This window comes from Acanthaster planci, linkage group LG19 (genome assembly GCF_054643075.1).
Source record: "Acanthaster planci isolate LZ-2023a linkage group LG19, COTS_SCS, whole genome shotgun sequence".
In the NCBI taxonomy this organism is placed as follows: Eukaryota; Metazoa; Echinodermata; class Asteroidea; order Valvatida; family Acanthasteridae; genus Acanthaster; species Acanthaster planci.
Genome location: NC_141795.1, coordinates 3,901,481 through 3,914,529, shown reverse-complemented (window position 1 = coordinate 3,914,529; position 13,049 = coordinate 3,901,481). Strand labels below are relative to the sequence as shown.

The window sequence follows — 13,049 nt, the reverse complement described above, 5'->3', positions numbered from 1 at the left end:
GAATTCTGCTATCAAGTGCTCCCCCCGTGACATTTTCTATGACACACACTTCCCATATTTAAGACAAAAGAAAAACCTTGCTTAACTTTAATAATATTGAAATGAACAGATATGTTGGGACGATGTACAAATACATGTACATCATGTACATGTATGCACATATTGAAAGCAATGTGGTTTGATCGCTTCGGTGGGTATGAATTTGATGATTCAGAACCTGCCCAGGGTTCATTAACCGAGCCCAGAATGCCAGACCACGGCATTCATTTCCACACTGGAACAAGACCAAATGCATCTTTTGGAAAACGTTCTTTTTTCAGCGCCTGCACGGAGTGACTCAGGGATAAAGAAGTTCAAGGATCGTAGGCCTATAATCGGATTTCTGAAGCAATGCAGAGCAAGGTGAGAGAGAGAGACAGAGAGAGAGAGAGAGAGAGAGGGGGGGGGAGGAATGCTAGAATGTAAACAACATGTTTGTGACATGTCGATAGGGGTTGAGAGGCGAGAACCCGGCATGCATAACGCATGGACTGATCTCACCTCCAGGACTGACACAAGAGTAAGTCTTAACAGAACTTCAAGAAAAGTTTAATGACGCAGTAGTTATTCATGTGCGCAAATATGTGTGTATGTTCACGCCCGTTTCCATCATACATGCATGTGTGCATGTATTCTGGCACAGCAGAATGTTGCTATCCAAGATGAATTTCTCACAACCATGAGCAAGTTCTCACCAGTCAATTACAGGCCATTCAAAAGTGACTCCATCTAAAGTCACTTCAGAGACTATTCAAATGAAATGCCTCCATTTTTTCTGCCAGTGTTAGGTACATGTAGATGTATCCTGGTCCTCGAGATAATTTGAATTAAACACGATTGACTACACCACTACTCAGACATTTACAATCTCAGCTAAATTTAGTGAAATGGATTTAAGTAAGCTTTCATCTACTGGTCCCATCTTTCAACTGTCAGATTCCTTCAAAACCCCTTCTGAAGCATATTTGCTGAAATTCGAACTTATGAAAAGGAAGTACATTTATTACACAAACAGCGAAGGATGTGAGTCTTAGAGTAGGCTACTCCAGCCCGTCTAGCCCCAAACAAAGCAAAATCAAGAAAAGCAAATGCTTAAAAATCCCCCAAAATCAAACAAAATTATAAATGGCAATAAGAAGACCCAAACAGAATGCAAAAGGGCGTGCAAATCAAGGATTGCCGATAACACAATTTTAATTGCAGGAGCATTCCGGGTTTGTCCCCAGCCTGGGCTATTTGTAATGTAGGCCTACAAGATCTTTCCCCAGCTATGGCTTCATTGAAACCGGGCACATACATGTACCAGTACATGTAGCCTGCCAAGCTGAGATCTTTTAGCTTCCACAGCTCCACTCTCAATACGCAAACATTCTCACATTACTGTCTGATAAGTCTTATTAAATTCTTATGTTTTTCTGTAGCGTACTGAGGTGAGGACAGGTGATTTAAACACTTTGGAAAAAGGCTTTCTACTCCAAATCATGCATGGCAACATTACTTCATCACAGAAATGTTATTCTTCATTACAGCTTTGTCTAAATTTAATGTAATGTAGATGTAAAATGAGCCAGACATTACATTCCACCGGGACCACTAATTTGCTGCCAGGATGCACTTCCAATCTTTGCCTGCTGCCAGAAAAGGCCCCATTCTATTGGGACACACTATCACCTGTCAAAAAAAAACAAAAGATTAGGGCGGGATCAAGCACCACAGCCCGAAACAAACAACACCCGGCCACGATCACCCGTTGGCCAAGTCATCCCTCATCAGTCAGGGAGCCTGCCATAGGAGACTACAGCCGCTGTTACGAATAATCAATACCCTGCTGGACAGCTAGATGGGTTGAAAAGAAAGTGGGGGGTGATAACATCCTGCAAATGCATGTAACATTTCTGTGGCTGTGAAACCCTCCCCCCCAAAAAAATTACAAGTTTGGCTGAATTCTAAATCATCCTTTCCCTAGTCTAATCAGAATTAGACTAGGGAAAGGATGCTAGTTTGATTGCATCTGTCACGCTTTTGTTGGCCATGCATCAAAATTGACAGGGCTGTTAATGGCAGAACCAAGCTACAGTACACTTTGTAAACAAGCAGACATGCCTGCATGCACACGTAAGTATATATATCAATCTGAATTTAATGGCAGCAAGTACACTGACTTTTGTACCATGATTACAACTTAAAATAAGTTATGAAAACATGAACAGATGCTAGCATACAGTCTTCAGTAACATCCCACTGTGGGTCATGCAATTCTAATGGATGAATGGCAATTGCACTTCTTTTCCCAGTGGGATGAGTGAGTCCTGCGAACAGATCAGAGCTGTTACAGAAATTGGGGCAAATACATGTACACATCGTCCAACAACCAGTACCGGTAGACTGTGACTTAACCCAATTGGAAAGTGCTTTTTGGACAGAACTGGCATTTCCTCTGAATGACATTTCCGATCCGATTAGAAAACTGCCACCGAACAGGGCAGCCTACCAGTAAAAAAAAAATAAACGGAGGTTTCCTTTTCCATGACACCAGTAGCTGAAAGATCAGTAATTTTTGAATACCTTACGAAATATGACTTCGTTTTTTTTCATTTTGCAATTTCAAGAAGTTGAACTTGACCGCATTAGTACAGTATGAGCCATACTCTGTTCTTTTATTTTCACACTGAGGATAAAGGGTATGAAATTGCCCAAAACCAAAAGGTGTCCACCTAAATATTAGGAACAGCGCATCCTGCTAAAACTAGCAGACCATTGGAATTAATTACTCAAAGCTTTATTAGACAGAATCATACACTGTGTAAATTTGTACATTTCAAGCAAGCATTGACATAGCCATTCAAGCGAGATATCTGGGGCAAAGGTGAACGGACTGACAAGGGATGAGACGACATCATCCGTGATACATGTACATGGACCAGCAGCTGCTATAAATAACACAGTCCACCACGGGCAATATTTGCTCTCTGCATTGTGGAATTTGTCAGGCCACAGAACAAAACTGGCAAAACAGTCGTAAACAAAACTGTTCTTGTTTCCCCCCAAGCCAAAACCAGGTGGGGTTAATTGTTAAACAAATTTAGGGAGTAGGAGATTGAAGTGCTAAGTGTGGAATGAAAGATGCAACACACCTTCCATCCCAGCCATTCCTACCTGTATGAGTGCACTTAAAAAAAATTCCAGCAGACAAGAGTACCCAGATTAAGTTGGAGTGCAGCTAGGGGCTTAAACTTGCTGCAAAAACTTGTATTAATATTTTACTTGTGTTCAAGCAGGCCCCATCATTTTCTAAATTAAGCTGTCTTTTGCACTCGGCTCCGATATTTGCATGCCGTTAAGTCTGAAAATTTGTTAATAATCCACAAAGAAACTTATTTCAGACAAATCAATCAACACTATCAACTGGTTTATCTAGATATTATAATCTTTCATCTAAATTTACAATATGACTGTCATCTGTCTTGATAGTGAATGCTGGCGGGGAGTAACAGTTCAGTTATACAGATTATACAGTTTTTAATGAGAAGACATTTAAAGCACCTGAGTTTTTTAAACCAGTTTATGTCCATTTCAGATTCTTTCTTTCCTTAAACAAGAAGCAATCGCTGCAGTGCATGTTTAGACTGGAGTCCGCAAAGTAATCTGTTGAACTCAACTCACATCGAGGGCATTTTTTCATAAAAACCGTTGTGCACAACATGTTGACATGTTCCTGGTAGGTTTTTTTTCTGCATTCATTTGCGGAAACTAAGAGCAAGCACTCGGACAGAAACAGTCTCGCTAAATTCAGTGACATCAAAAAATAAACTCACTCCAGTTCCATATTCTCCCTTATGTGCCCCCCCTAACACCAAGGAAAATCCCGAGGCACCAAGTAAAAAAAAAAAATGAAGTAAAAAAAAAATGAATTAAAAAAAAAAGGTGCAGACAGGTAGTGCGATCAGCAAGCACTGTATGGTGTGAGCGTAAGTGCCTGTTGAGAAAAATATTTGCATAACCCGTTCAGGGTACCTTTATTTGTGCCTTACACATGTTTGTCAGGAGTTTATACGGGGCCGGGGAAGCAAAGTACAAAACGACAAATAGACAAGGGTTATTCCATTCAGCCTTTAAAAAAAAAAAAAACTAAGTGCCTCGGCTCCGATTGGACGGTTTCATTTTGTGTGTGTGTGTGCGCGTACACACAAACCCAGAGAGCCTGGGCACTGTACAGCCGGACGGATTCCCATGAATGGGGCTTTATTTTTATCACTGGCGCGCTGTTTTCTGGTGAGCACAATAGAATCGGAGAGGCTTGGACTTTAGCACAAACATACCCATTGTTATGGACCTGGGGAGACCCAGAACCGAGCTGGTTTCTTTTGGCAACAACAAGTTGACAAGGGAAGGGCAAAGGAATTTTAAAAAAATGTAAGGGGAGAGGGCCTGTCCATTTCTGTTTGGATCTGCACAGGAGAAGAGGCAACCTGTGCAAACTGTATCTTCTGGAAAGTTCAACAGCAAGTATCACTACATACAGCTTCTCCAAACTTCCAAATTTTCTTCAACTTACAACTGTCCACTTCAATGAAATCCTAAACCAACACCACTGGCAATCATCATGGCACATACGGGTTGTGGTACATATAGTTTGGCTGAAGACTCAATAAAAAAGCCCACAGAAGCTCTGGAGAACAAAGTGTGTTGAAACTTGACAGCAATTACCTACACAGCGACTCAAAATTTACTTTCATGTATGCAATCCAACGACCCAACCACTTTAATTTTTCATGTGACTTGATGATGTCCTAATTAGATTACAGCACACTGCTGGACTTTTAAGAGGATTCAAAGGCTCCCTGTAAAACTGTCAAGGGAGCTTGGATTAAGAGTCTGGAACTGTTTGTATCAGAAAATACACCTGAGTCTCTTTGCAGAAACAAAAATGTTTTCACCAACTATTATTAGCAGTCCTTCATTTCACTCAGCTACAATCTAGGTATTTTGCTTTCCTTTTTCTGGGTAAAATACAGAAAATACATTGCAGAAATGATTCTAAATGACAACCTAATCACTTTCCTCATCAAGATCCCATTTCCTACCGACCACATTAAATTGGTCTCCTCTTGAAAACAGGATCATTTTTATTGACAACAACAACCATCTCAACCAGGTTAATATGCTGAAAACGGCCTTCATCTCTCTAACCGATTTGCCCGGCAGCCCTGTGTGAGCTGAGGTCATCCATCCAGTTGTTTACGCTTTTCTCTCTTCAACTGCACGCACACTGCTGACTGCACTTGGGCCAATGCCAAGTCTGCAGCAGCGCTCCCACACCCCACAGATGTCCTCCCGCAAACTACGCTGCATTGTTTGAACCCGAGCCTTCACATATTTGCCGACTAATTTCACAAGGCACGATCCATCTGTCACGAGCCAGACACTGAATATTCCACCACCTACAAACTGAATACTGAATAATTAAAGTAGAGTGATACTGAATGTAGACGCCATGCAAAAAAAGCAAAATTAAATCTATTCATATGGTGAAACACTTGATCTTCTACAACTGGATGCCAATGGTACACGTAAAATCAACAGAAACATGAATTTCTAGTGCAACTGCAACTGACACCACCAAAAGCAATAACACAGGATCCCCATTTTACAACGTGCTTCTTTTTCAGGTGATTTTTTATGGGGGGGGCCTAATCTTCAAACATCAGACCTGGATTAAACACTATAAACAGTCACAAAAGTCAGCTCAGTTACTTTGGTATAGCACTGCTTCCACAGTATGCAACCTGGGCTTGTAACTGAATTCTTTGGACAAAAAAAGACTCTGATATACCAAAATAGCATTGACTATGAACTATTCCATTTTTGGTGGAGGGAGGGGTTCACAGATTCACTTCCTTATGGCCACACTGCCTACACCCTGGTTTATGATTTACATGTACGGTAACTTTGCATGTGGCCAGTCAACAGCAAAGTGCAACCCTGTTGATTCTACAGGTACATGTAATAATCTGAGGGGTGTTTAGTGCTGCATTATAAGGAAAGAACACAATGGAAACCAGCTGTTTTTATGGTCTTTTTCTGAGACAAACACTGTACATGTACCTATCAACCTCACAAAAAACACCTATCGGTGCATGTAGGGGTGCTGTACATAAATTCAGCACCAATGTGACTGATTGACTGGAGCATCACACTGCATACACTGTCGCAGACAACATGCAGGTACCAGGATACTGGTACATGGAAAATGCCATAACTAAAACTAAAAAGATGAAGTTGATCAATGTTAAAATGTTTCTGTGGGCACACTGTCCATTGCACGCTGGGGTACCGTAATTAATTGCATGTCTGAAACAGCAACCAGGGTCTCTACTCTCTGAAAGAGCTGAGCCTTATAAACCCTGCAAAAAACGTAGTGTTACCGGTACGTGCTAATTTCAAGAGTATTAAATAAATTCATCAATTTAAAACTTAAATTCGAGCAGGTGAACTAGTCATTTTACATCTTTGAAGCACTCTCTCTACATGTGTGAATACATATATATTGTACATGGACAGTGCATGCCAAACCACTAGTTGCTTCCATACACTTCGAACAACTTTTAGCATTTGTTTATGAAATAAAACAAAATGTTAACAAAAGAAGCTGCTTCTGGACACCAAGAGTGCTGGTACCTGAGACAACAAAGCATATAATGTCAACAGAAGAATTTTGTTGGCTATTACTAATGAGCAATCCAAAACACTTTGCTACAAAGGCATTAGTAAAACAAATAATTTACTTGCAAGTACTGGTACACTCAAGGCACCTGTGCATGTACATGTTGATGTACATTTACAGAAAGGCAGCATCCACCATGTGCATATGTATTTGCCAATATTTACATGTAATTTCATTTTGACAACACAACTTTTACAGTCCCCAGAACATCTTGCAATTAATGCGATGTTGTTTGTTTTGATCAACAACAGATTCATGATTTAAAACATGCATACATGTACAGGTCTGTGAACACACATGTTGTTAGAGTACATGTACATGTATGACGACCAAACATGCGCTGTGTGATGAGAGGATCAAGGACAGGGTCACACAAAAAGTCACAGTCCAGAAAATGCATACATGTACGTACGTACGTACGAATTTTTATTTTTCCTTCAGCACAAGTCATGCACATTACTATAAATATCAAAAATGCATACCGCCTGACACTGTTTAATCTCTTTACACAAAAATCATTTCGCTCGGACACCCTTTTGGTAGGTTTTGTTGACACTGCAGCCTCCCAACTTCCGCTTTACTAAACAGATTTCCACAAGGCCGGCATTTTTAGTCACGGCGAACAAGACATGAGGGACCAAAGATCCCAGCTGAGCCTGTGATCGAGGGGTGAACATGAACGATGTGTCCTATTGTGTCGAGAGCTTTTTTCTTTCAGAGAATGCCGTCAGGACGCTAATATATCCGTGCTGAAAGGACTCGTCAGTGCGGATTTTTCTTTGACTGCTGCAAAGGGCGAATTGCCAACACGTTGATTAAATGTTCACCATGTGTATCGTGTTGGGTAAAATCAAACTTGTTTTTAAAACTAACTACAGTGTACAATGAGCACAGTTGCAGAGCACAATGAAATTGACAATTTACTTCAGGTAGGTACATGTAGTACAAGTTACTATTTTTAGACCGCTGCAATGCGAGTTTAAAAATGATGCCCCCCCTAATTTGAATACTGTACCTAAGCTTGAACTTGAATCCTAGACTCTGACCTATGGTACATGTAAACGTATGGGGCTGAGAGAGGGTGTTATGGGGTACATGTACATAGGAAAAGACACAGTACGTTTCCACCTGAAAGTGCATAAAGGAGGCTTGAGAGTAGCAGAATACCCAATTATCAAATCCTTTCTGATCTTGTACATGTAACCTATTACAAAATTGCAGCCCAGAATATTGCAAATTTGAGGACCTGCCGGTAGGTCCACACATACATTTAGCATGAAAAATTCTGGCACAGCTACAGCAAGTCGAGACTCTCCCCACCCAAAACCCATAGTCTATCAACAAACCTGTTTTGGGAAGGACATGCCAGGTACGGTGTATTGACACTGTATTGACTATGGGACCCAATGCGAGTGCCGTCCTTGTAGGCCCACCTTGCACAACCTGTTTACAACACAGACACCTGGAAATCAATAGGGGCGTGGTTGAATTCCTCTGGAGGACAAAGAGTTTGAGGGGGGAAGCTTGGCTGACATACAAGTTGCCTTAGTTTTGCAGGATCATAAGATGCCCAATCTTCCTGTCAAGTTGTAACCGGCTCCCATGTAATAACAATTAAGTTGCATAAATTAAGTTCTGGGATTTGACTGGGTAGCACAGGGGGACAAGCCTTTAAATAAAGTGGTCCAGCGAATAACTCTGCTTGTTTGTTGCTGATCTAACCGTGGTATCTTGGAGAAAAATGAAAAGCTTTAAAGATTAAAGGCACTTCATTCGGCAGGTGACAAGCACAGGTTTCATTGTGGTTCAGCAAAGTGAAATGTTTAAATTTCCTCATGTACCCGTATATTAGCTGTAACTGCATACCAAGGAATCGTTTTGAAGAAAGTCTAAAAGTAGCATGTCTAGCCAATATCCACTCTCTGGAAATGGATGCCCATACGGTGATTTCCCAGTCACAGCCCCAAGCCTTTCACCGCTTTGAACTAATATCTGCATTTTAACAATACTTCATCTGCCTATCTGCCAGGTAGTCTTAGAGCCCCTACAGTGCATCGTGAGCACAGTGATATGGCTAAAAACATCCTGCCAACTTTGTTTTGGCTTCCTCTCCTAACCAACAGTAACTGATACTGACTGGCGACACAATCTCCGTGTACCCAGGGATCCTTCAAGCTTGTTTTCCAGGCTTCCTCCAAAAGACAGCCAAAACTGGGTTATTTACACATACACTTGCCAGTCGAAGTCACTTAATACTGGAATGCAGACTGAGGAATCAAGTTCTCTTCTTTGTCACCTCGGCTGAATTCTTGCCAGTTGGACCCCCCCAAAAAAAGAACCCAAGAATGGTGCACGATCGATCCAGCAAGAGGAAACACTATCCTCTTCTTGTACCTAGTAGAGTAATTGTTTCCTGTTGCCAGTGTTGGTGGCTGTTGAATATTCTGTCCAACAACTGCTGATCGCTGTGGTGTGGAACATGGTTTTTTTTCACACCCCAGGGACAAATGTCCAAGATGCCATGCACCTCGAAGGGTTAAAAAGTTTGTCACATAGACAAAAGTTGTTGCTGTCGAGAAAGTAAAGGAAAGCTATACGTAACACTGAGGGTTTTAAAGACAGGTGTTTTCTAATGAATATCAAAATTTCATTCTCGTACACCAAGTGCACCATAGGCATTGTCTTGGTTTTTACTTTAACCAAAAAGAGAATTCAAAGGACACGCTGAAGAACAGTCTTGCCTATTTTTTTTTCTGTTTTTGAGCACATGAGGCTGAACAGTGTAAATGTGGACTGAAGTGACTCATCGCAATCAAGTGTCAACACAAAAGAGCCTTCACCGCCAAGAAAAACACAGAGACACATTACATGCGCATGAAAAAGGTCTCAATATCATTGATGTAATGGCCTGAATTAACGTGAAACAGTTATTTTTTATTTCAACTGTTGTTTAATGAGAGGATTCACCAAAAAAAAAAGGATTCCCAGCATGGGAAACCTATTTTTTCATCTTCCCACAAATTTCAGAAAAATAAAATTTTAATTGGGAAAACATCACTTTGAAATCCCTCAACTGTTTAAGGACACATCTAGTATCCTTCATGCACAAATTAAGGGAAAGAAAAGCATTACGTATTATCCAGGTTCAAGTATTTCAATATTAATTCAAATATGGCACGGTTTTCCTGATAGTCTTACATTATGCCAACACTGTACCTTTTGCAGGCTTCTCTTTGCATAATGTATAATACAACACATTTGAGCAGTGCATCAGTACTTAAACCAAGAACATCTCATTTTAATAAGCAATGGGAATGGATAACAGTTTGAGCATGCTTCACGCAATAAACCTGAAGATTCAAACCTTCTTTCTTCTGTAATGTTGTTTTAATCAACATGCAGAACAGAAAATCCAGATTCGAAGCTTTGTGACCAATACTAGATTAAATCTCCATGCAAAGTGCACTTGTTACCTGACTATATATCAACAGGGACATTAAATGGAAGAGCACATTGTGCGGGGGTTGAAAAAATTCATTAAGCTATTTAATGTCCACTTTGTTGGGTATAATAAAATGTTATGACTTTGTTTGTCATCCGTTCTGAAGGCAATTTTTAGATAACAAGAAGTTGGGGGAAATATTAATCTACATGTTATCTGCGCAAGTCAACACTTCTTTGTTGAAATTTATGTGTGTGTACCTACATGTACATACAATGGAAATAATTGAAAAATCTTCCTGAATAAAATTTCTCAGCATTTATATTGCTATTACCTGTACAACAACAGGGACGGCTATAAACTTTTAGTCTTCCATCAGCTATGATTAGAGGTACAATTACCCAAAACACCTACCAGTACCTTGCTTCAAAACGGAGAAAAACCAGCGGGTATCTCAACTCTAAATGAACGTACAACAAAAATGCTGGTGCAAAATTCTAATCTAGTGTCTTGATCTCTGCAGTCACTTCAGTCACTTCAACCAAATCTATATTGTTTGTCAATTGCCAAGGTATTTTTAGGAGGAAGTTGGAAAGGTTCCATTAAATACACTGAGCTCATCTCTCTCTTTGATGTGATTTTCTTTTCCAAGTCAAACAAGTGCCCAACCCTCAAATAGTAATCACTTGCACAAACACATCAAGAAAGTGTATTCCTTGGATATACGGTAGTACCTAGGCATTGGAGTTCACCTGTAATCTGTCTGTGTACTGGTACATGTATACCTTTGTCATTTGTAATTGAATCAACTGACCCAAATTCGACACTGTGAAGTCCCTCGAGCTTGCCCTGTTAATCTGAGGAAGAAAACACTTCCTCCTCAATTAGATTATGGCTGCACAATTCTAATCTAGTGTCCTGATCTCTGTAGTGGAGGGAAGACTGGTGCAAGTCTAGGGCAGCTTGTTGTGCCCCTAAAATGTACCCACAAACACTCCAGTCAGGGCTGGCTTTTGTCTACTCGCGTGAAGGAAAGGGGCCCCTATTGTTCCCCGGCTTACACCGTTGACAAAAACAAGTCTGCCTCGGCTGGCCATCGGGTAGTGGGTTCTAAGAGGCACCGCGTGCGTTAACCCCGCTACGCTAGGCCACTCGTTTCGGCCTGTCCAAGGCCTTTCTAAGGCCTCAATGCAGCGCCGTCACTTAATAGCCAGCAGTTAGTGCAAATTATGGTGGGAAACGAGAGAAAAAAAAACACACTACGCAGAAGGGCTTGGGAAAAAAATTCCGGTTCTGTGCTGCACTCGTGGTGACTCCCAACAACAAAATTCCAGACTAGGATTATAACCCCCGTCTGTGTTCAGCACTATTGTGCCTGCCACTAGAGAGGATTTCAGCTTACCCGTTGCACAAAACACCAGCAAGACCACACACTGGGGGAGGGAGAGTCTGTTGAGCCTTGCCCGACAGAAAAACAACTTAATTACAGGTATAACCCTAATGATAGAGTCTCTATAAAGCAGAATCACCTGTCTTCTAGGAATACATGTATGTTCAATATCAGTTACAAGTAATTGCTTTAACAATGTAGGCCTACATGTTTAACAATGACTGGATGATTATCACAACCCAGTTCAAACTTCAAGCAATGTTGAACTAAAATGAATTCATCCAGGTAAAACAAGCTTCACAGCAAAATTACAAGTGTTTTCACTTTGAAATTTGCTTCACCACCCTTAATACTGAATATACCTTTTTACAACTTTGCACACAATTACTGAAATACTCAAGAAGCAGGTCCAGTATGCCAGTGACACAGACCATTAAATTAATCGGCCTTTGAATAAAGAGACTCTGGGGAAAATGCCATGTCAAGCTACAAATACACGTACTTATGATTCTTTAAAGAATTTACCAAAATTACCCTCCAAAGTAAAAGACTTTAAAAAAATATTTTTACAGCCCAACAAGTAACCACATTCAGTTGATCTTTCTGTCCCAATTCCCACTGAGAAATACAAATGTATACAAGAGAAAACGTCAAAGCAAGGAGCAAAATAAATCCTCTCCAAATAAAACAGAAGTAACATAGCTAGCAATTTCTGTTTCACAAAATATGTTAAATTTCATTGTCAACCATTTTATAAATTTGGGAGCAGGCCTAGGCCTAGGCCTACCGGTACATGTGCAATTTTTAGCAGGAAAAAGGAATACTTTAAATTTTAAAGTGAACAACCTCGTTACAGATTGGCAAAGTTCAGGACAAAGAGAATATAAATTCAGCATGCAAGTCTTCTAAATCAGGGAATGGATTAGGCTACTTGGCACTGAATAATCCAAAGAGAGGATTCAAAGGAACTTGATAAACTGGAGCAAAACTAGCGTTAGTCTTTACAAACTAGGATCTTTCGAAACTTAGCGGTTGTGTAGATCTAGCCATGTTTTGCACATGCTGTAATAACTGCAAACATGCACAGCAGAAGCCTTTTGAAAAATCAATTGAGAAAATACATCATAGGTCTAGTGCATGGAGATGTAAAGGTAAGGCCCAAGTGACGAACGATCTTCTGGGCCTAGCTAGATGCTAGATTTTTCACTTGGTCAATTCCCTCTTTTTTTTCATCCCAACAACGTTGCAACATTCACTACCCGTGCTGGCTAAAGGAAAATGTTTACAAAATGAATATTTTTGTGTTAAAAAGTGAAAGATAGAAACCGGAAACTTACCGGACACGGGACTCAATTTCGTCAGTTCACACCATCGTGTTTTCCACTGCAAAAATACAAAACACATGAAAGATGAAAAAAAAATCCGACTTGTCTGTGTAAAACGCCATGCCACAA

General features: G+C 40.4%; 2 protein-coding genes across 3 annotated transcripts in view; both read right to left on the bottom strand.

Moving 5' to 3' along the window:
• The window catches only part of LOC110986584 (uncharacterized), a 34,062-nt gene that overhangs the window by 20,812 nt on the left and 201 nt on the right, over nucleotides 1-13,049 (bottom strand). The window contains exon 2 of the mRNA XM_022248600.2: nucleotides 12,933-12,978. Within this exon, the coding sequence (XP_022104292.2) occupies nucleotides 12,933-12,978 (46 nt within the window). The remainder of the gene's footprint in view (nucleotides 1-12,932; nucleotides 12,979-13,049) is intronic.
• The window catches only part of LOC110973528 (carbohydrate sulfotransferase 11-like), a 69,116-nt gene continuing 58,600 nt past the window's right edge, over nucleotides 2,534-13,049 (bottom strand). For both annotated transcript variants that reach the window (XM_022224527.2, XM_022224450.2), the window contains exons 6-7: nucleotides 12,933-12,978; nucleotides 2,534-8,206 (exon numbers count right to left, since the gene is read on the bottom strand). The gene's annotated coding sequence lies outside the window, so the exon portion shown is untranslated. The remainder of the gene's footprint in view (nucleotides 8,207-12,932; nucleotides 12,979-13,049) is intronic.